The sequence below is a fragment of the Salvelinus alpinus genome, chromosome 6 (genome assembly GCF_045679555.1).
Source record: "Salvelinus alpinus chromosome 6, SLU_Salpinus.1, whole genome shotgun sequence".
NCBI classification, from domain to species: domain Eukaryota; kingdom Metazoa; phylum Chordata; class Actinopteri; order Salmoniformes; family Salmonidae; genus Salvelinus; species Salvelinus alpinus.
Window position 1 is genome coordinate 13934806 of NC_092091.1, and position 23784 is coordinate 13958589.

Consider the following 23784-nt stretch of genomic DNA (forward strand, 5'->3'; position numbering starts at 1 on the left):
CATCGTTCCTACCAGGAATATGACTTTCCCGAAACGGATCCAGTGTTTTGCCTTCCACACAATACAATGGATCTGATCCCAGCCGGCGACCCTGTGCGACGCCGAAAAAGGGGAAAACGTGGCGGTCTCGTGGTCAGGCTTCGGAGACGGGCACATCGCGCTCCACTCCCTAGCATACTACTCGCCAATGTCCAGTCTCTTGACAATAAGGTTGATGAAATCCGAGCACGGGTAGCATTCCAGAGAGACATCAGGGATTGCAACGTGCTCTGCTTCACGGAAACATGGCTAACTCAAGGGACGCTAACGGAGTCGGTGCAGCCAGCTGGTTTCTTCATGCATCGCGCCGACAGAAACAAACATCTTTCCGGTAAGAAGAGGGGCGGGGGGGTATGCCTTATGATTAACGAGAAGTGGTGTGATCATCATAACAACACACAAGAACTCAAGTCGTTCTGTTCACCTGATCTAGAACTCCTCACAATCAAATGTCGACCGCATTATCTACCAAGGGAATTCTCGTCAATCATAATCACAGCCGTATACATTCCCCCCCAAGCAGACACATCGATGGCCCTGAACGAACTTTATCTGACTCTTTGTAAACTGGAAACCACACACCCTGAGGCTGCATTCATCGTAGCTGGGGATTTTAACAAGGCTAATCTAAAAACAAAACTCCCTAAATTCTATCAGCATATCGATTGTGCTACCAGGGCTGGAAAAACACTAGACCATTGTTATACTAATTTCCGCGACGCTTATAAGGCCCTCCCCCGCCCCCCTTTCGGAAAAGCTGACCACGACTCCATTTTGTTGATTCCAGCCTACAAACAAAAACTCAAACAACAAGCTCCCGCGCTCAGGTCTGTTCAACGCTGGTCCGACCAATCTGAATCCACGCTTCAAGACTGCTTCGATCACGCGGATTGGAATATGTTCCGCATCGCGTCCAACAACAATATTGACGAATATGCTGATTCGGTGAGCGAGTTCATTAGGAAGTGCATTGACGATGTCGTACCCACAGCAACGATAAAAACATTCCCAAACCAGAAACCGTGGATTGACGGCAGCATTCGCGTGAAACTGAAAGCGCGAACCACTGCTTTTAACCAGGGCAAGGTGACCGGAAGCATGACCGAATACAAACAGTGTAGCTATTCTCTCCGCAAGGCAATCAAACAGGCTAAGTCTCAGTACAGAGACAAAATCGAGTCGAAATTCAACAGCTCAGACACAAGAGGTATGTGGCAGGGTCTACAGTCAATCACGGATTACAAAAAGAAAACCAGCCCCGTCGAGGACCAGGATGTCTTGCTCCCAGACAGGCTAAACAACTTTTTTGCCCGCTTTGAGGACAATACAGTGCCACTGACACGGCCCCCTACCAAAACCTGCGGGCTCTCCTTCACTGCAGCCGAGGTGAGTAAAACATTTAAACGTGTTAACCCTCGCAAGGCTGCAGGCCCAGACGGCATTCCCAGCCGCGTCCTCAGAGCATGCGCAGACCAGCTGGCTGGTGTGTTTACGGACATATTCAATCAATCCTTATCCCAGTCTGCTGTTCCCACATGCTTCAAGAGGGCCACCATTGTTCCTGTTCCCAAGAAAGCTAAGGTAACTGAGCTAAACGACTACCGCCCCGTAGCACTCACTTCCGTCATCATGAAGTGCTTTGAGAGACTAGTCAAGGACCATATCACCTCCACCCTACCGGACACCCTAGACCCACTCCAATTTGCTTACCGACCCAATAGGTCCACAGACGACGCAATCGCAACCACACTGCACACTGCCCTAACCCATCTGGACAAGAGGAATACCCATGTGAGAATGCTGTTCATCGATTACAGCTCAGCATTTAACACCATAGTACCCTCCAAACTCGTCATCAAGCTCGAGACCCTGGGTCTCGACCCCGCCCTGTGCAACTGGGTCCTGGACTTCCTGACGGGCCGCCCCCAGGTGGTGAGGGTAGGTAACAACATCTCCACCCCGCTGATCCTCAACACTGGGGCCCCACAAGGGTGCGTTCTGAGCCCTCTACTGTACTCCCTGTTCACCCACGACTGCGTGGCCATGCACGCCTCCAACTCAATCATCAAGTTTGCGGATGACACTACAGTGGTAGGCTTGATCACCAACAACGACGAGACGGCCTACAGGGAGGAGGTGAGGGCCCTCGGAGTGTGGTGTCAGGAAAATAACCTCATACTCAACGTCAACAAAACAAAGGAGATGATTGTGGACTTCAGGAAACAGCAGAGGGAGCACCCCCCTATCCACATCGACGGGTCAGTAGTGGAGAAGGTGGAAAGTTTTAAGTTCCTCGGTGTACACATCACAGACAAACTGAATTGGTCCACCCACACAGACAGCGTTGTGAAGAAGGCGCAGCAGCGCCTCTTCAACCTCAGGAGGCTGAAGAAATTCGGCTTGTCACCAAAAGCACTCACAAACTTCTACAGATGCACAATCGAGAGCATCCTGTCGGGCTGTATCACCGCCTGGTACGGCAACTGCTCCGCCCACAACCGTAAGGCTCTCCAGAGGGTAGTGAGGTCTGCAGAACGCATCACCAGGGGCAAACTACCTGCCCTCCAGGACACCTACACCACCCGATGTCACAGGAAGGCCATAAAGATCATCAAGGACAACAACCACCCAAGCCACTGCCTGTTCACCCCGCTATCATCCAGAAGGCGAGGTCAGTACAGGTGCATCAAAGCAGGGACCGAGAGACTGAAAAACAGCTTCTATCTCAAGGCCATCAGACTGTTAAACAGCCACCACTAACATTTAGCGGCCGCTGCCAACATACTGACTCAACTCCAGCCACTTTAAAAATGGGAATTGATGGAAATTATGTAAAAATGTACCACTAGCCACTTTAAGCAATGCCACTTAATACTATGTTTACATACCCTACATTACCCATCTCATATGTATATATACTGTACTCTATATCATCTACTGCATCTTGCCATCTTTATGCAATACATGTACCACTAGCCACTTTAAACTATGCCACTTTATGTTTACATACCCTACAGTACTCATCTCATACGTATATACCGTACTCTATACCATCTACTGCATCTGCCATGCCGTTCTGTACCACCACTCATTCATATATCTTTATGTACATATTCTTTATCCCTTTACACTTGTGTGTGTGTGTAAGGTAGTAGTGTGGAATTGTTAGGTTAGATTACTGTTGGTTATTACTGCATTGTCGGAACTAGAAGCACAAGCATTTCGCTACACTCGCATTAACATCTGCTAACCATGTGTATGTGACTAATAAAATTTGATTTGATTTGATTTGATTTTTATGTATGTATGTAATATAGTAGAATGTTATGAACCGACACTGAATCATAGGAGCTAACTACTAGCTATGTAGAAGTTAGACAGAAGAATGCCCAGTGCTGCTTACCTGAGATGCCATCATCACACAGTCCTTTGTAGGTGTCCGCTATGACTTCCTTTCTGTCGGAAAGAAAGGCTGAACAGTATTGGTTATAGCCAAACTGACACTCAAAAAATGGCCAAAATGGAAGGTGGTTGATAACGAAATGAAATAGGAGTTTTGTCTTCAAAAACATTTTTTGTTCTCTAAATATTTTTGGGGGAATAAAATGCATAACGTTTTGCGCTCTATTACAAAATATTTGATTATTATTTTTACTTTGTAGCCTTGTTTTTTTGCTTTCAGAACAATTATTTTTTATTGAAAATAAAGTTTTGCTCTTGACAAAAAGACACAAATGTACCTCCATAACATATAACAATCTGCCTGTGAATAACCAGACCTTCATACAAACTTGCTATGCAGAATTCTTGACGACTCAGGCGGAGAATGACGCTTGGAAGAGGGCGAGGAACAAGTATTTGTTGCAAGTTGGGGAGGGGGGCTAATAACTGAACAACAGACTATTCAACATTTACTAAAGAATAGTCTAATAGTCGAGCTAGGTGTGAACCCCCCTTATCACAGACCAGATTTGCCCTAACGACCAAGGGGGAGGTAGAGCACTGATTATGCTTTTGGGTCCCAATACACTACTGTGTGTCTAACTGACAATGAATGGGCAATATAAAAACACCATAATAGAAACACCATAATATTAATCAAATGAATTAAGCCTAATTTCTTAAAATCAACTCCATAAACTATGTTATTACAAAAAAAGCTTTTAAATTCTCTGGAAATGGCAATATGGAAGACTATCAAATGCTTCTCAAATATGACCTCTGGTGGTCAAACTAGCACTAACTCACATTAACAGAAAAAATGGCAGACAAATAATTAACGTGCCACAGAATGCTGAAGCAGCCCACAAGTGGTGCTGCAGTATGATGCAACTTTTAAAGGAGGAACCACTGTATGTCACTAGACTGTCTTATACACTGAGTATACAAAACATTACGAACACCTGCTCTCAATATTAGGAAGGTGTTCTATGGGTGGGTAATGTGGTATCAGGCTTGGAGACTACAGATGACCTACACTCTCCAAAAGAAGGTGCTAGTTAGTACCAAAAAGTGGTTCTTCATTTGGTCTACATAGGGGAACCCTTTTTTCGGCTGCTGTGGACAACCTTTTTTCTATCAGTTTTTTGAATAACCTTTTGCAAGCCCGAACCAGAGGGCTCCTCATTGCACTGTAAATATAAAGAAGTTACTGTATTTTCAGGTATTATTTCTATAAGGGACAGTATGCTGCTGAATTCTGATTACTTGGGAGTTAACCTTACTTGGGATATGAAATCACAACCTCTTGGTTGCCAGCAACCTGACTTCCCTGCTATGCCACTGGGTCTCTGGGTAGAGATTGAGATTGTTAAAAGATTAGAATCAATAGATATTATGTCATTTGTCCCTATGGGGGAACCCTTTTGGGTGCCATATAGAAGCCTTAGATCTTTTAGGACCATCTCACAAGGAACCCTGGTTTTGTTTTTGTTTTGTCCCTGTAGGGCAGGGTTCATGAACTAGATTCAGCCGTGGGCTGTTTTTTAATTCAGCGAATGGTCAGGGGGCCAGAACATAATTACAAATAATTTATAGACTGCAAATTGACCACAAGAAGCCCAAACAGATATAATATCTGACCAAAACATAATCATTTCAAAGCTTGCTTATATTTGTATACGATCACATATCTCTCTTTATTATGTGTGGGAATACTTTGTAACAGATTTATAAAATTAAAATCACTTGGAACTGATTTGCTGGTGTTTTGACAGTCTGTAAAACATACATAAAAAAATAGGCTCAGAAACTTTGGGGGCAAATGAAATCACCCGCGTGCCAAATTCAGCACACGGGCCGCCGGTTGGGGAAACCCAGCTGTTTTGGTACCCAATTGGGTTATATGCAAAACCCTCTCATGAAGAACCCTCTGTTTGAAGGATTCTGTAATTTGTCCTTGTGGGGGGAAGCCTTTTAGATGCCCCCTACAACCCTTTGATTTGTCCCTGTAGAGCAGTGGTTCCCAAACCTTTTATAGTCCCGTACCCCTTCAAACATTCAGCCTCCAGCTGCGTACCCCCTTGAGCACCAGGGTCAGTGCATTCTCAAATATTGTTTTTTGCCATCATTGTAAGCCTGCCACACACTCTACACCATACATTTATTAAACATAAGAATGAGTGTGAGTTTTTGTCACAACCCGGCTCGTGGGAAGTGACAAAGAGCTCTTATAGAACCAGGGCACAAATAATCATATAATAATAATTAATAATTGTGCTCTTTATTTAACCATATTACATATAAAACCTTATTTGTTCATAAAAAATGTGAATAACTCACCACAGGTTAATGAGAATGGTGTGCTAGAAAGGATGCACATAACTCTGCAATGTTGGGTTGTATTGGAGAGAGTCTCAGTCTTAAATAATTTTCCACACACAGTCTGTGCCTGTATTTAGTTTTCATGCTAGTGAGGGCCGAGAATCCACTCTCACATAGGTACGTGGTTGCAATTGGCGTCAGTGTCTTAACAGCGCGATTTGACAAGCAAGAAACTCTGAGCGCAGCCCAATCCAGAAATCTGCCAGTGGCTTCTGATTAAATAACATTTTAACAGAACCGTTTGTTGCAATTTCAAATACTGAATCCAGTTATTTGTGTTGTCCGATTCGGGAAAGTACCTGCATAATTTCGCACGCAGCTCACCCAGGTGCTTCGCTATATCACATTTGACAATGTCCGTAAGCTTGAGTTCATGTGCACACAAAAAATCATACAATGATGGAAAGACTTGTGTGTTGTTAATGCAGACAGAGAAGAGCTCCAACTTCTTAATCATAGCCTCAATTTTATCCCGCACATTGAATATAGTTGCGGAGAGTCCCTGTAATCCTAGATTCAGATCATTCAGGCGAGAAAAAACATCACCCAGATAGGACAACATTTGTAGTTCTGACTATGCCATTTAAGAGGTGATGATTACAACCAAGTTATAACCAAGTTGTAATATCACTCCAGCAGGCAAATCGAATGGTCTGCACCTTATTGTGATATTTATTGATAATGACCTATAGGATACTTCAGATGTGCTTATGGCACACACTGTTAGGTACTCACCTGGTACTGGTCAGTACCTTTAAGGGTACATGTGCACAAAATGTAGTATAATGCCCAGGCATGGTTTGAAATAAGTTGTATTTGTTCCAACCGTTAGTGGAAGTGTTGTACCCGTTTCAGTGGTTTTATCATTATGTCGATGAAATTTGAGCACATAATTTGTCTTATTCAGGAGTGGCACTGTTAAGAGGTTACTGTGCAGTTTTCAGTAAATTAATTGAAGTTAGTTGCCATGAATTTTATGTTTCAATAATTTTCTGTCAGCTTGCTGCAGGTAGTTATTGTCAAATGTACAGTAAATTACTGTGGTTGATCTATGTCAAGCTTGCTGATGGATGGTGGGGCAGGAATGTCAGTTGGCTGTCAACCAAGAGGCTGAGGCCAGGTGAGGCAGAGTCCTAAGTGTGCTCACCACAAAGAATGCTTAGTAGTTGTCAAGCTAATGTAATGACTTTCCTGTGTTTTATGAACAGTATATTTCCACACAATGAGGTTGGAATAATACTGTGAAATTGTGAAAATTATGGTAATGCCCTTTTCGTGTAAGAGTTGTTTGAAAAGATTACCTGAAATTGCAGCCTGTTTTGGTGGGATGGAGTTTTGGCCTGCCTGGTGACGCCATCAAAAATATGAACGCAACATAGAAGAAAATCAGTCAATTTAAATACATTCATTTGGCCCTAATCTATGGATTTCACATGAATGAGCAGGGGTGCAGCAATGGCCATAGGTCCACCCACTTGGGAGCCATGCCCAGCCAATCAGAATATGTTTTTTACCACAAAACGGCTTTATTACAGACAGAAATACTCATCAGCACATACTCATCAAGTGAAAAACCTGGATGTGGAGGTCCTGGGCTGGTGTGGTTACAGGTGGTCTGCGGTTTGGAGGCCAGTTGGATGTACTGCCAAATTTGCTAAAAAGACGTTGGCAGCGACTTATGGACGAAATAATAACATTCAATTCTCTGGTTACAGTTCTGTTGGACATTCCTGTAGTCAGCATTCCAATCGCATGCTCCCTTAAAACTTGAGACATCTGTGGCTTTGTGCTGTGTGGCAAAACTGCATATTTTAGAGTGGCCTTTTATTGTCCCCAGCACAAGTTGCACCTGTGTAATGATCATGCTGTTTAATCAGCTTCTTGATATGCCACACCTGTCAGGTAGATGGATTAACTTGACAAAGGAGAAATGCTCACTAACAGTGATATAAACAAATTTGTGCACAGAATTGGAGAGAAATAAACTTTTTGTGCTTTTTATTTCAGCTCATGAAACATGGGACCAACACTTTACATGTTGCGTTTATATTTTTGTTCGGTATAGACTAATAAGAAAGAGTTCCAAACCTCTCTGACAATAACAGCTAGTTTTCCCCTCCCCACTTCCAGACAGTCCTAGCCAGTGGTGACAAGTACTAAAGTAAACATATTTTAAAGTACTACTTAAGTACATTTTTAGGGGTATCTGTACTTTAATTTACTATTTACATTTTAATTTGATTTTTTAAATTTACTTCACTACATTCCTAACGAAAATATGTTTTACTCCATGCATTTTCTCTGACACCCAAAAGTGCTCGATACATTTTCAATGCTTAGCAGGACAAGAAAATAGTCAAATTCTTATCAAGAGAACAGTCCTAGTCATCCCTATTCCCTCTGATCTCGCAGACTAACGGAACACAAACGCTTCATTTGTAAATTATGTCTGAGTGTTGGAAGTGTGCCCCTGGCTATCTGTACATTTAGAAAAAATAAAATTGTCTCATCTGGTTTTCTTAATATAAGGATTTTTAAAATTGTTTATACATTTACTTTTGATACTTAAGTACAGTACCAGTCAAAAGTTTGGACACCTACTCATTCCAGGGTTTTTCTTATTTTTAAAAAACTATTTTCTACATTGTAGAATGATGTTGAAGAGATCGAAACTATGAAATAACATATGGAATCATGTAGTAACCAAACAAGTGTTAAACAAATCAAAATATATTTTATATTTGAGATTCTTCCAAGTGCCTTGATGACAGCTTTGCACACTCTTGGCATTCTCTCAACCAGCTTCACCTGGAATTATTTTCCAACAGCCGAACAGGCTCCCATTAAAATCGACAGGGCTGTAGTGGAGTGGGTTGAGAGTGTCCACATCACCAACGAACTGTCATGGTCCAAACACACCAAGACTGTCATGTTCTCTCTGCTACCGCACAGCAAGCGGTACCAGAGCGCCAAATCAAGGACCAAAATGCTCCTTAACAGCTTCTACCCCCAAGCCATAAGTCTGCTGAACAATTAATTAACCCCCCCCCAAAAAATTACTTGACTAACCTGTACCCCCGCACATTTACTCGGTACCGGTACCCCCTGTATATAGCCTCGTTATTGTTGTTTTGATTGTGTTACTTTTTATTTTACTATTTTTACTTTAGTTTATTTAGTAAATCTTTTCTTAACTCTTTCTTGGACTGTAACATTTCACAGTATTCGTAGCATGTGATAAATACAATCTGATTTATCTTGTAATCAGTAAAGTTCAGTTAAAGCACAATACGTTATTGGCAGCTAATTGCAAATAAGTTACTAGCAGTTACTGGGTATTCAATCAAATTTCAATCAAATGTATTTATAAAGCCCTTTTTACATTAGCCGATGTCACAAAGTGCTATACAGAAACCCAGCCTAAAACCCCAAACAGCAAGCAATGCAGATGTAGAATCACGGTTAAGTTACTGTGACGTTTTAACTTAGTGACAGCTAGTTGCTAGTTAGGTAGTACAAAATTCACCGCATCTTCCAGGCAACTAACTGCCATTAACATACTGTGAAATGTACAGTAACCCCTTAACAGTGCAGGTCTGTATTGTCACATGCTTTGCAAATATGGCAGAACTGACAGTGTGAAAAGAGATGCTCAACATTTGACAACATAACTATCAACCACTTAAAGACATGCTTCATTACATTTGGTGACTAGTTAATATTTTTTAAACCCCCCGCTTTTGGTGGAATTTGTCAATGTCCAGTTCATACATGCATAATCTATGAGCAGAATTACTGTCAATTAGCCACAAAATCCCTAGTTTGAAAGTGACTTTTTTCTGGAAGCTGTGCTGTGCGATTTTCCCTACATTTCCCCCCATGCGGGCCAGCCACCTAGCAATTTGAGTTCCAGCCAATGAGATTCAGACCCTCACCATTTGAGTGACAGCTACAAAAAATCACAAACAGCAGAGTGAGATAGATGGAGCGTTTACTTATTGCACATATCTGTACATACGTGATGTAGTACTCAATTTTTGGCGACCACTTTTGGCTCATGGACACTACTTTCAGGAGTACTGGCTAAAACTATACAACAGAATCCCTTTAAACTGGTACAACACTTCCACTGACGGTTGGCATAAATACACACAATTCAGTAACTTGTTGTTTATTGTACTTTCATTGCAACCTGTAGCCTGTAGTGTATCGTACAATTACAGGATCTTTTTAATAGTGTAGCATTTCATGGCATAAAGGAAACCATGGTGGAGAGGGAAAGAACAGGATGGTTTTTCACAACCATCACAAGTGTAAATAACCCTTCCTGATGTGCACATTTTTTTTATTGTTACACATATCACCCTCACCCCTGATAAAGAACCCCTCAAGAGTGTGTGTCATGACCTGGCTGTCCCAAGGGGACATAGAAAGAGTTTATTCAGGTTGTGGAATATGTAGGAGTCAGAGATTGAGCCACAGGTCCCTGTATGCCTATAACACTGGAGAGAACAGGTTTTTCCCACCCATAGCCTTAGAGAACCGGTAGCTAAACTGACATGTTACGAAATAAACAAGTTATGAAGATGGCTGTTGATGTTTTATCTGATTTTGGATTCCTGACAAAGAGTGCTTCTTTGAATGTGTTTTCTCAAACCTACTAAACATACTCAAATGAGGATGCATATTTAGTCTATGTTTGAAAAGTTGTGTAGAGACTATTAGAGCAAGAGAAGAGTCATGTGTATTACTGCACAGAATCCTAATGTGAAATGTACGAAGGCAGATACCAAGTGGCCCTTGATGGTAAGATTGCCGGTATAGGCCAAGCCTTGTCGAGACAACTAGTGTTCTGACAACGCTTTTCTGAGACAATTCTGACCTCTACTGGTATGACTGCTAACTGTCCTCCTTTTCTTCCTTACAGTGCTCAGAAGCTCAATGTAAGTATAGTCTTTTCCACTTGTAGAATTTATGAAAGTTGAATCTGAAGTAAATAGATTATTTAGATAGTTGATTCATAATTCAAAGTAGACTTCATTTTAACATTCCAGAAACATAGCCAAGGCACATGTTATTCAAACATATACACTATATAATATCCAAATGAGTCCTGATTTTGTTTCCCTCAACCGTGAACTCTCCTACCATTTTAGTCACTCCCTGTATGAATTTCAAAGGTGTTGTAACACTCACAGAGAGTACTGTTCAGGTAGAGGCCAATGCCTTGCTACCCTATGTTTTATGTTCATGGCTCTTACTCACAACACCTACTTCTGTAGTAATTCCAGAAATATTTATTCTCTCTCCCCCACCTATCTCTCTTGCATGCACAGTGCCTGAAGTCATCATGAACCTTACAGCCTCTGAAATCACAACATCATCTGTGTTTCTGAACTGGATTGAACCATTGGGAAACATATCCTTCTACAGAGTAGAATGGACTGGTGGCACCGATATCAGTGGCAGTAACAATACCATAGGAACGTCTGTTAATGTTACTGCTCTCACTGCTGGAGTGCAGTACCTCTTCACGGTCACTGCAGTGGCTGGAGATAACACGACTGTAGGACAGAACGAGACCATTTCTAAGTATACAAGTAAGTAACTCAGATACTTTAATGTCAGATTGTTTCAATGCCACAGATACTATTTGTATTAATTTATACGTTATTTGTTTGGATCCAAGAACGTGATGATTTGAAAGATGCCATGTCTTTCTGCAATGAGACATTTCAGATGATTTTTGCCCAATAGAAATGAATGGTAAATAATGTATTATGTTATCTTGTAGTCACTTTTATTATAAATAAGAATAGAATGTTACTAAACACTTCTACATTAATGTGGATGCTACCATGATTACGGATAGTCCTGAATAAATTGTGAATAATGATGAGTGAGGAAGTTAGACGCACAACATATCATACCCCTTCCTCCAAAAATGCTTACCTCCTCTGTTATTGTAATGGTGAGATGTTAGCATGTCTTGGGGGTATGATACTGTATTTGTGCATCTGTAGCTTTCTCACTCATCATTATTCATGATTCATTCAGGACTATCTGTAATCATGATAGCATCCACATTAATGTAGAAGTGTTTAGAAACATTATATTCTAAGTTTACATACACTTAGTGTAAGGCCTGGGTGTCGGAGTGGAAGTCAAGCGCAGGCAACAGCAGGTGCAATAACCAAATGTTCTTTAATGAACATGTAGAAAACTAGGCCACCCAACTAACACACTGGGTGACCACTTAAACAACCCCAGACACGGGGAATACGAAAACAGTACAGCAAACACGATGCACGAAACAAACACCACCACTTACAAACAAACAATCCCGCACAAAGAAACGTGTATGCCGGCTGATTAAATAAGCCCAACTAATTAACCCTCATACAAAACAGGTGCGCCCAATAAACACATAGGGAGGGGGAGAAAAGGATCAGTGGCAGCTAATAGGCCGGTGACGACGACCGCCGAACGCCACCCGAACGGGAAGGAGAGCCTGCCTCGGTCGAAGTCGTGACACTTAGGTTGGAGTCATTAAAACTCGTTTTTCAACCACTCCACAAATGTCTTGTTAACAAACTATACTTTTGGCAAGTCGTTTAGGAAAATCTACCCTGTGCATGACACAAGTAATTTTTCCAACAATTGTTAACAGACAGATTATTTCACTTATAATTCACTGTATCACAATTCCAGTGGGTCAGATGTTAACATACACTAAGTTGACTGTGCCTTTAAACAGCTTGGAAAATTCCAGAAAATGATGTCATGGGTTTAGAAGCGTCTGATAGGCTAATTGACATAATTTGAGTCAATTGGAGGTGTACCTGTGGATGTATTTCAAGGCCTACCTTCAAACTCAGTGTCTCTTTGCTTGACATCATGGTAAAATCAAAAGAAATCAGCCAAGACCTCAGAAGAAAATGTGTAGACCTCCACAAGTCTGGTTCATCCTTGGGAGCAATTTCCAAACACCTGAAGGTACCACTTTCATCTGTACAAACAATAGTACGCAAGTATAAACACCATGGGACCACACAGCCATCATACCGCTCAGGAAGGAGACGCGTTCTTTCTCCTAGAGATGAACGTACTTTGTTGCGAAAAGTGCAAATCAATCACAGAACAACAGCAAAGGACCTTGTGAAGATGCTGGAGGAAAAGGGTACAAAAGTATCTATATCCACAGTAAAACAAGTCCTATATCGACAGCAAGGAAGAAGCCACTGCTCCAAAACCGCCATAAAAAAAAGCCAGACTACGGTTTGCAACTGCACATGGGGACAAAGATCATACTTTTTGGAGAAATGTCCTCTGGTCTGATGAAACAAAAATAGAACTGTTTGGCCATAGTGACCATTGTTATGTTTGGAGGAAAAAGGGGGTGGCTTGCAAGCCGAAGAACACCATCCCAACCGTGAAGCACGGGGGTGGCAGCATCATGTTGTGGGGGTGCTTTGCTGCAGGAGGGACTGGTGCACTTCACAAAATAGATAGGATCATGAGGAGGGAATTATGTGGATATATTGAAGCAACATCTGAAGACAGTCAGGAAGTTAAAGGTTGGTCGCAAAAATGGGTCTTCTAAATGGACAATGACCCTAAGCATACTTCCAAAGTTGTGGCAAAATGGCTTAAAGACAACAAAGTCAAGGTATTGGAGTGGCCATCACAAAGCCCTGACCTCAATCCCATAGAAAATTTGTGGGCAGAACTGAAAAAGCGTGTGAGAGCAAGGAGGCCTACAAACCTGACTCAGTTACACCAGTTCTGTCAGGAGGAATGGGCCAATATCCACCCAACTTACTGTGGGAAGCTTGTGGAAGGCTACCCAAAATGTTTGACCCAAGTTAAACAATTTAAAGGCAATGCTACCAAATACAAATTGAGTGTATGTAAACTTCTGACCCACTGGGAATGTGATGAAAGAAATAAAAGCTGAAATAATTCATTCTCTCTACTATTATTCTGACATTTCACATTCTTAAAATGAAGTGGTGATCCTAACTGACCTAAGACAGGGTATTTTTACTAGTGTTAAATGTCAGGAATTGTGAAAAACTGAGTTTAAATATATTTGGCTAAGGTGTATGTAAACTTCCGACTTCAACTGTATATAAAATCGAGCACACAGTCATAGACAAACATTGGCAGTAGAAAGGCCTTGCTGAAGAGCTCAGTGACTTCCAACGTGTCATCGTCATAGGATGCCACCTTTCCAAATAATCAGTTCGTCAAATTTCTTCCCTGATAAACCTTGTCAATTGTAGGTGCTCTTATTGTAAAGTGGAAACGCCTAAGAGCAACAACGGCTCAGCCGCGAAGTGGTAGGGCACACAAGATAGCCTAAGATCACCATGCACAATGCCAAGCGTCTGCTGGAGTGGAGTAAAGCTCGCCGCCATTGGACTCTGGAGCAGTGGAAACATGTTCTCTGGAGTGATGAATCACGCTTCAGCATCTGGCAGTCCGATGGACAAATCTGGTTTTGGAGGATGCCAGGAGAACACTACCTGCCCCAATGCATAGTGCTAACTGTAAAGTTTGGTGAAGGAGGAATAATGGTCTGGGGCTGTTTTTCATTGTTCGGGCTAGGTCCCTTAGTTCCAGTGAAGGGAAATCTTAACACTACAGCATACAATGACATTATAGACGGTTCTGTGCTGCCAACTTCGTGGCGACAGTTTGGGGATGGCCCTTTCCTGTTTCAGCATGACAATGCCCCTGTGCACAAAGCGAGGTCCATACAGAAATGGTTTGTCAAGATCGGTGTAGAAGAATTTGACTGGCCTGCACAGAGCCCTGACCTCAACCCCATCGAACACCTTTGGGATGAATTGGAACTCGAACTGCGAGCCAGGCCCAATCACTCAACATCAGTGCCCGACCTCACTAATGCTCTTGTTGCTGACTGGAAGAAAGTACCCACAGCAATGTTCCAACATCTAGTGGAAATCCTTCCCAGAAGAGTGGAGGCTGATATAGCAGCAAAGTGGGGTCAACTCCATATTAATGACCATGATTTTGGAATGAGATGTTCGACAAGAAGGTGTCCACATACTTTTGGTCATGTAGTGTATATTCTATTCTTAGTTACAATAAAAGTGACTCCAAAATGACATAATACATTAATTACCATTAATTTCTATTAGGCACAAAATAATCTGAAACACAACCAAAACAAATAGTAAATGCATCCAACAAATGTGTAAAGTCACAACCTGGTTCCAGCCATTGTGTGCTCTAAGTATGGGACCAAATATTTTACATTTTACTCCTTTAATACACATTTTGGTCCACTAAAATGAGGGTGGGGGGGGACTATGTACAAAAAGTGCTGTAATTTCTAAACGGATCATCTGATATGGATGAAAATATCCTCCAATGAAATTTGACTGTCTGCAATTTAACCTCATTCAAAGTGCTGGAGTACAGAGCCAAAACGAAACGAAAATATGTCACTGTCCCAACACTTTGGAGCTCACTGTATATATTTTATTGTATCATGTTTTTTGCAGTGCGGAAACAATTTGCTAAATGAATATAGGGGAAACACTGCATATTTTGTTTCATATCTTAGTTCAGAAGTTCTTGTTTATTTGATGGTATTTTTATCAAAGACTAGTGTTGAGTGACATTTGTTTCACAAACTCTCTCACAATGTGTGCTGGATTGCACAAGTCAGCCTGCAATGTCAATGTTTGAAGACACTCTATTGTCTTTTGTCCCTCAAACCCCCTTTCTTGCACACACAGAGCCCGCAATCATCAGAAACCTCATGTTCACTGAAATCACAACATCATCTGTGTCTCTGAACTGGACTGAACCAAAGGGAAACAGATCCTTCTACAGAGTAGAATGGACTGGTGGCAATATCAATGGCAGTCAGAATACCATAGGAACGTCTGTTAATGTTACTGCTCTCACTGCTGGAGTGCAGTACCTCTTCACGGTCACTGCAGTGGCTGGAGATAACACAACTGTAGGACAGAACGAGACCATTTCTAAGTATACAAGTAAGTAACTCAGATATTTTAGTGTTGGATTGTTTCAATGCCACAGATACTATTTGTATTAATTTATACGTTATTAGTTTGGATCCAAGAACGTGATGATTTGAAAGATGCCATGTCTTTCTGCAATGAGACATTTCAGATGATTTTTGCCCAATAGAAATGAATGGTAAATAATGTATTATGTTATCTTGTAGTCACTTTTATTATAAATAAGAATAGAATGTTTCTAAACACTTCTACATTAATGTGGATGCTAACATGATTACAGATAGTCCTGAATTAATTGTGAATAATGATGAGTGAGGAAGTTAGACGCACAACATATCATACCCCTTCCTCCAAAAATGCTTACCTCCACTGTTATTGTAATGGTGAGATGTTAGCATGTCTTGGGGGTATGATACTGTATTTGTGCATCTGTAGCTTTCTCACTCATCATTATTCATGATTCATTCAGGATTTTCCATAATCATGTTAGCCTCCACATTAATGTAGAAGTGTTTAAGAAACATTGTATTCTAAGTTTACATACACTTAGATTGGAGTCATTAAAACTCGTTTTTCAACCACTCCAAAAATGTCTTGTTAACAAACTATACTTTTGGCAAGTCGTTTAGGAAAATCTACCCTGTGGATGACACAAGTAATTTTTCCAACAATTGTTTACAGACCGATTATTTCACTTATAATTCACTGTATCACAATTCCAGTGGGTCAGAAGTTAACCTACACTAAGTTGACTGTGCCTTTAAACAGCTTGGAAAATTCCAGAAAATGATGTCATGGCTTTAGAAGCGTCTGATAGGCTAATTGACATCATTTGAGTCAATTGGAGGTGTACCTGTGGATGTATTTCAAGGCCTACCTTCAAACTCAGTGTCTCTTTGCTTGACATCATGGGAAAATCTAAAGAAATCAGCCAAGACCTCAGAAAAAAAAGTGTAGACCTCCACAAGTCTGGTTCATCCTTGGGAGCAATTTCCAAACACCTGAAGGTACCACTTTCATCTGTACAAACAATAGTACGCAAGTATAAACACCATGGGACCACACAGCCATCATACCGCTCAGGAAGGAGACGCGTTCTTTCTCCTAGAGATGAACGTACTTTGTTGCGAAAAGTGCAAATCAATCACAGAACAACAGCAAAGTACCTTGTGAAGATGCTGGAGGAAAAGGGTACAAAAGTATCTATATCCACAGAAAAACAAGTCCTATATCGACAGCAAGGAAGAAGCCACTGCTCCAAAACCGCCATAAAAAAGCCAGACTACGGTTTGCAACTGCACATTGGGACAAAGATCATCCTTTTTGGAGAAATGTCCTCTGGTCTGATGAAACAAAAATAGAACTGTTTGGCCATAGTGACCATTGTTATGTTTGGAGGAAAAAGGGGGTGGCTTGCAGGCCAAAGAACACCATCCCAACCGTGAAGCACGGGGGTGGCAGCATCATGTTGTGGGGGTGCTTTGCTGCAGGAGGGACTGGTGCACTTCACAAAATAGATGGCATCATGAGGAGGGAATTATGTGGATATATTGAAGCAACATCTGAAGACAGTCAGGAAGTTAAAGCTTGGTCGCAAATGGGTCTTCTAAATGGACAGTGACCCAAAGCATACTTCCAAAGTTGTGGCAAAATGGCTTAAAGACAACAAAGTCAAGGTATTGGAGTGGCCATCACAAAGCCCTGACCTCAATCCCATCGAAAATTTGTGGGCAGAACTGAAAAAGCGTGTGTGAGCAAGGAGGCCTACAAACCTGACTCAGTTACACCAGCTCTGTCAGGAGGAATGGGCCAATATCCACCCAACTTACTGTGGGAAGCTTGTGGAAGGCTACCCAAAATGTTTGACCCAAGTTAAACAATTTAAAGGCAATGCTACCAAATACTAATTGAGTGTATGTAAACTTCTGACCCACTGGGAATGTGATGAAAGAAATAAAAGCTGAAATAATTCATTCTCTCTACTATTATTCTGACATTTCACATTCTTAAAATGAAGTGGTGATCCTAACTGACCTAAGACAGGGTATTTTTACTAGGATTAAATGTCAGGAATTGTGAAAAACTGAGTTTAAATATATTTGGCTAAGGTGTATGTAAACTTCCGACTTCAACTGTATATATAATCGAGCACACAGTCATAGACAAACATTGGCAGTAGAAAGGCCTTGCTGAAGAGCTCAGTGACTTCCAACGTGTCATCGTCATAGGATGCCACCTTTCCAACTAATCAGTTCGTCAAATTTCTTCCCTGATAAACCTGCTCCGGTCAATTGTAGGTGCTGTTATTGTAAAGTGGAAACGCCAAAAAGCAACAACGGCTCAGCCGCCAAGTGGTAGGGCACACAAGATAACCTAAGATAGCCTAAGATAAGCATGCGCAATGCCAAGCGTCTGCTGGAGTGGAGTAAAGCTCGCCGCCGTTGGACTCTGGAGCAGTGGAAACATGTTCTCTGGAGTGATGAATCACGCTTCACCATCTGGCAGTCTGACGGACAAATCTGGTTTTGGAGGATGCCAGGAGAACACCACCTGCCCCAATGCATAGTGCCAACTGTAAAGTTTGGTGAAGGAGGAATAATGGTCTGGGGCTGTTTTTCATTGTTCAGGCTAGGTCCCTTAGTTCCAGTGAAGGGAAATCTTAACACTGCAGCATACAATGACATTATAGACGGTTCTGTGCTGCCAACTTCGTGGCGACAGTTTGGGGAAGGCCCTTTCCTGTTTCAGCATGACAATGCCCCTGTGCACAAAGCGAGGTCCATACAGAAATGGTTTGTCAAGATCGGTGTAGAAGAATTTGACTGGCCTGCACAGATCCCTGACCTCAACCCCATCGAACACCTTTGGGATGAATTGGAACTCGAACTGCGAGCCAGGCCCAATCACTCAACATCAGTGCCCGACCTCACTAATGCTCTTGTTGCTGACTGGAAGAAAGTACCCACAGCAATGTTCCAACATCTAGTGGAAATCCTTCCCAGAAGAGTGGAGGCTGATATAGCAGCAAAGTGGGGTCAACTCCATATTAATGACCATGATTTTGGAATGAGATGTTCGACAAGAAGGTGTCCACATACTTTTGGTCATGTAGTGTATATTCTATTCTTAGTTACAATAAAAGTGACTCCAAAATGACATAATACATTAATTACCATTAATTTCTATTAGGCACAAAATAATCTGAAACACAACCAAAACAAATAGTAAATGCATCCAACAAATGTGTAAAGTCACAACCTGGTTCCAGCCATTGTGTGCTCTAAGTATGGGACCAAATATTTTACATTTTACTCCTTTAATACACATTTTGGTCCACTAAAATGAGGGTGGGGGGGGACTATGTACAAAAAGTGCTGTAATTTCTAAACGGATCATCTGATATGGATGAAAATATCCTCCAATGAAATTTGACTGTCTGCAATTTAACCTCATTCAAAGTGCTGGAGTACAGAGCCAAAACGAAACGAAAATATGTCACTGTCCCAACACTTTGGAGCTCACTGTATATATTTTATTGTATCATGTTTTTTGCAGTGCGGAAACAATTTGCTAAATGAATATAGGGGAAACACTGCATATTTTGTTTCATATCTTTGTTCAGAAGTTCTTGTTTATTTGATGGTATTTTTATCAAAGACTAGTGTTGAGTGACATTTGTTTCACAAACTCTCTCACAATGTGTGCTGGATTGCACAAGTCAGCCTGCAATGTCAATGTTTGAAGACACTCTATTGTCTTTTGTCCCTCAAACCCCCTTTCTTGCACACACAGAGCCCGCAATCATCAGAAACCTCATGTTCACTGAAATCACAACATCATCTGTGTCTCTGAACTGGACTGAACCAAAGGGAAACAGATCCTTCTACAGAGTAGAATGGACTGGTGGCAATATCAATGGCAGTCAGAATACCATAGGAACGTCTGTTAATGTTACTGCTCTCACTGCTGGAGTGCAGTACCTCTTCACGGTCACTGCAGTGGCTGGAGATAACACAACTGTAGGACAGAACGAGACCATTTCTAAGTATACAAGTAAGTAACTCAGATATTTTAGTGTTGGATTGTTTCCATGCCACAGATACTATTTGTATTAATTTATACGTTATTAGTTTGGATCCAAGAACGTGATGATTTGAAAGATGCCATGTCTTTCTGCAATGAGACATTTCAGATGATTTTTGCCCAATAGAAATGAATGGTAAATAATGTATTATGTTATCTTGTAGTCACTTTTATTATAAATAAGAATAGAATGTTTCTAAACACTTCTACATTAATGTGGATGCTAACATGATTACAGATAGTCCTGAATTAATTGTGAATAATGATGAGTGAGGAAGTTAGACGCACAACATATCATACCCCTTCCTCCAAAAATGCTTACCTCCACTGTTATTGTAATGGTGAGATGTTAGCATGTCTTGGGGGTATGATACTGTATTTGTGCATCTGTAGCTTTCTCACTCATCATTATTCATGATTCATTCAGGATTTTCCATAATCATGCTAGCATCCACATTAATGTAGAAGTGTTTAGAAACATTGTATTCTAAGTTTACATACACTTAGATTGGAGTCATTAAAACTCGTTTTTCAACCACTCCAAAAATGTCTTGTTAACAAACTATACTTTTGGCAAGTCGTTTAGGAAATGCTATACTTTTGGCAAGTCGTTTAGGAAATCTACCCTGTGCATGACACAAGTAATATTTCCAACAATTGTTTACAGATTATTTCACTTATAATTCACTGTATCACAATTCCAGTGGGTCTGAAGTTAACATACACTAAGTTGACTGTGCCTTTAAACAGCTTTGAAAATTCCAGAAAATGATGTCATGCTTTAGAAGCGTCTGATAGGCTAATTGACATCATTTGAGTCAATTGGAGGTGTACCTGTGGATGTATTTCAAGGCCTACCTTCAAACTCAGTGTCTCTTTGCTTGACATCATGGGAAAATCTAAAGAAATCAGCCAAGACCTCAGGAAAAAAATTGTAGACCTCCACAAGTCTGGTTCATCCTTGGGAGCAATTTCCAAACACCTGAAGGTACCACTTTCATCTGTACAAACAATAGTACGCAAGTATAAACACCATGGGACCACGCAGCCGTCATACCGCTCAGGAAGGAGACGCGTTCTGTCTCCTAGAGATGAACGTACTTTGCTGCGAAAAGTGCAAATCAATCCCAGAACAACAGCAAAGGACCTTGTGAAGATGCTGGAGGAAAGGGGTACAGAAGTATCTATATCCACAGTAAAACAAGTCCTATATCGACAGCAAGGAAGAAGCCACTGCTCCAAAACCGCCATAAAAAATCCAGACTACGGTTTGCAACTGCACATGGGGACAAAGATCATACTTTTTGGAGAAATGTACTCTGGTCTGATGAAACAAAAATAGAACTGTTTGGCCATAGTGACCATCGTTATGTTTTGGAGGACAAAGGTGGATGCTTGCAAGCCGAAGAACACCATCCCAACCCTGAAGCACGGGGGTGGCAGCATCATGTTGTGGGGGTGCTTTGCTGCAGGAGGGACTGGTGCACTTCACAAAATAGATGGCATCATGAGGAGGGAATTATGTGGATATATTGAAGCAACATCTGAAGACAGTCAGGAAGTTAAAGCTTGGTTGCAAATGTATCTTCAAAATGGACAATGACCCCAAGCATACTTCCAAAGTTGTGGCAAAATGGCTTAAAGACAACAAAGTCAAGGTATTGGAGTGGCCATCACAAAGCCCTGACCTCAATCCCATAGAAAATGTGTGGGCAGAACTGAAAAAGCGTGTGAGAGCAAGGAGGCCTACAAACCTGACTCAGTTACACCAGCTCTGTCAGGAGGAATGAGCCAATATCCACCCAACTTACTGGGGGAAGCTTGTGGAAGGCTACCCAAAATGTTTGACCCAAGTTAAACAATTTAAAGGCATTGCTACCAAATACTAATTGAGTGTATGTAAACTTCTGACCCACTGGGAATGTGATGAAAGAAATAAAAGCTGAAATAATTCATTCTCTCTACTATTATTCTGACATTTCACATTCTTAAAATGAAGTGGTGATCCTAACTGACCTAAGACAGGATATTTTTACTAGGATTAATTGTCAGGAATTGTGAAAAACTGAGTTGAAATGTATTTGGCTAAGGTGTATGTAAACTTCTGACTTCAACTGTATATAAAATCGAGCACACAGTCATAGACAAACATTGGCAGTAGAAAAGCCTTGCTGAAGAGCTCAGTGACTTCCAACGTGTCATCGTCATAGGATGCCACCTTTCCAACTTATCAGTTAGTCAAATTTCTTACCTGATAAACCTTGTCAATTGTAGGTGCCGTTATTGTAAAGTGGAAACGCCTAAGAGCAACAACGGCTCAGCCGCCAAGTGGTAGGGCACACAAGATAGCCTAAGATAGCCTAAGATAACCATGTGCAATGCCAAGCGTCTGCTGGAGTGGAGTAAAGCTCGCCGCCATTGGACTCTGGAGCAGTGGAAACATGTTCTCTGGAGTGATGAATCACGCTTCAGCATCTGGCAGTCTGACGGACAAATCTGGTTTTGGAGGATGCCAGGAGAATACTACCTGCCCCAATGCATAGTGCCAACTGTAAAGTTTGGTGAAGGAGGAATAATGGTCTGGGGCTGTTTTTCATTGTTCGGGCAAGGTCCCTTAGTTCCAGTGAAGGGAAATCTTAACACTACAGCATACAATGACATTATAGACGGTTCTGTGCTGCCAACTTCGTGGCGACAGTTTGGGGATGGCCCTTTCCTGCTTCAGCATGACAATGCCCCTGTGCACAAAGCGAGGTCCATACAGAAATGGTTTGTCAAGATCGGTGTAGAAGAATTTGACTGGCCTGCACAGAGCCCTGACCTCAACCCCACCGAACACCTTTGGGATGAATTGGAACGCGAGCTGCGAGCCAGGCCTAATCACTCAACATCAGTGCCCGACCTCACTAAATCAAATCAAATGTATTTATATAGCCCTTCTTACATCAGCTGATATCTCAAAGTGCTGTACAGAAACCCAGCCTAAAACCGCAAACAGCAAGCAATGCAGGTGTAGAAGCACGGTGGCTAGGAAAACCTCCCTAGAAAGGCCAAAACCTAGGAAGAAACCTAGAGAGGATCCAGGCTATGAGGGGTGGCCAGTCTTCTTCTGGCTGTGCCGGGTGGAGATTATAACAGAACATGGCCAAGATGCTCAAATGTTCAGCAATGACCAGCATGGTCAAATAATAATAATCACAGTAGTTGTCGAGGGTGCGGCAAGTCAGCACCTCAGGAGTAAATGTCAGTTGGCTTTTCATAGCCGATCATTAAGAGTATCTCTACCACTCCTGCGGTCTCTAGAGAGTTGAAAACAGCAGGTCTGGGACAGGTAGCACGTCCGGTGAACAGGTCAGGGTTCCATAGCCGCAGGCAGAACAGTTGAAACTGGAGCAGCAGCACGGCCAGGTGGACTGGAGACAGCAAGGAGTCATCATGCCAGGTAGTCCTGAGGCATGGTCCTAGGGCTCAGGTCCTCCGAGAGAGAGAAAGAAAGAGAGAAAGAAAGAGAGAATTAGAGAGAGCATACTTAAATTCACACAGGACACCGGATAGACAGGAGAAGTACTTCAGATATAACAAACTGACCCTAGCCCCCCTACACATAAACGACTGCAGCATAAATACTGGAGGCTGAGACAGGAGGGGGACAGTAATGCTCTTGTTGCTGACTGGAAGAAAGTACCCACAGCAATGTTCCAACATGTAATGGAAATCCTTCCCAGAAGAGTGGAGGCTGATATAGCAGCAAAGTGGGGTCAACTCCATATTAATGCCCATGATTTTGGAATGAGATGTTCGACAAGAAGGTGTCCACATA

At 41.8% G+C, this 23784-nt stretch overlaps 1 protein-coding gene across 2 annotated transcripts in view; it reads left to right on the forward strand.

Annotated features, from left to right (window-relative positions):
• LOC139577537 (receptor-type tyrosine-protein phosphatase eta-like) overlaps positions 1 to 23784 on the forward strand; it is a 72374-nt gene that overhangs the window by 39867 nt on the left and 8723 nt on the right. For both annotated transcript variants that reach the window (XR_011675325.1, XM_071404588.1), the window contains exons 2-5: positions 10790 to 10805; positions 11199 to 11462; positions 15633 to 15893; positions 19674 to 19934. Coding sequence is in view for 1 of the 2 variants with exons in the window: in XM_071404588.1 (XP_071260689.1) it covers positions 10790 to 10805; positions 11199 to 11462; positions 15633 to 15893; positions 19674 to 19934 (802 nt within the window). In the remaining variant the exon portion in view is untranslated. The remainder of the gene's footprint in view (positions 1 to 10789; positions 10806 to 11198; positions 11463 to 15632; positions 15894 to 19673; positions 19935 to 23784) is intronic.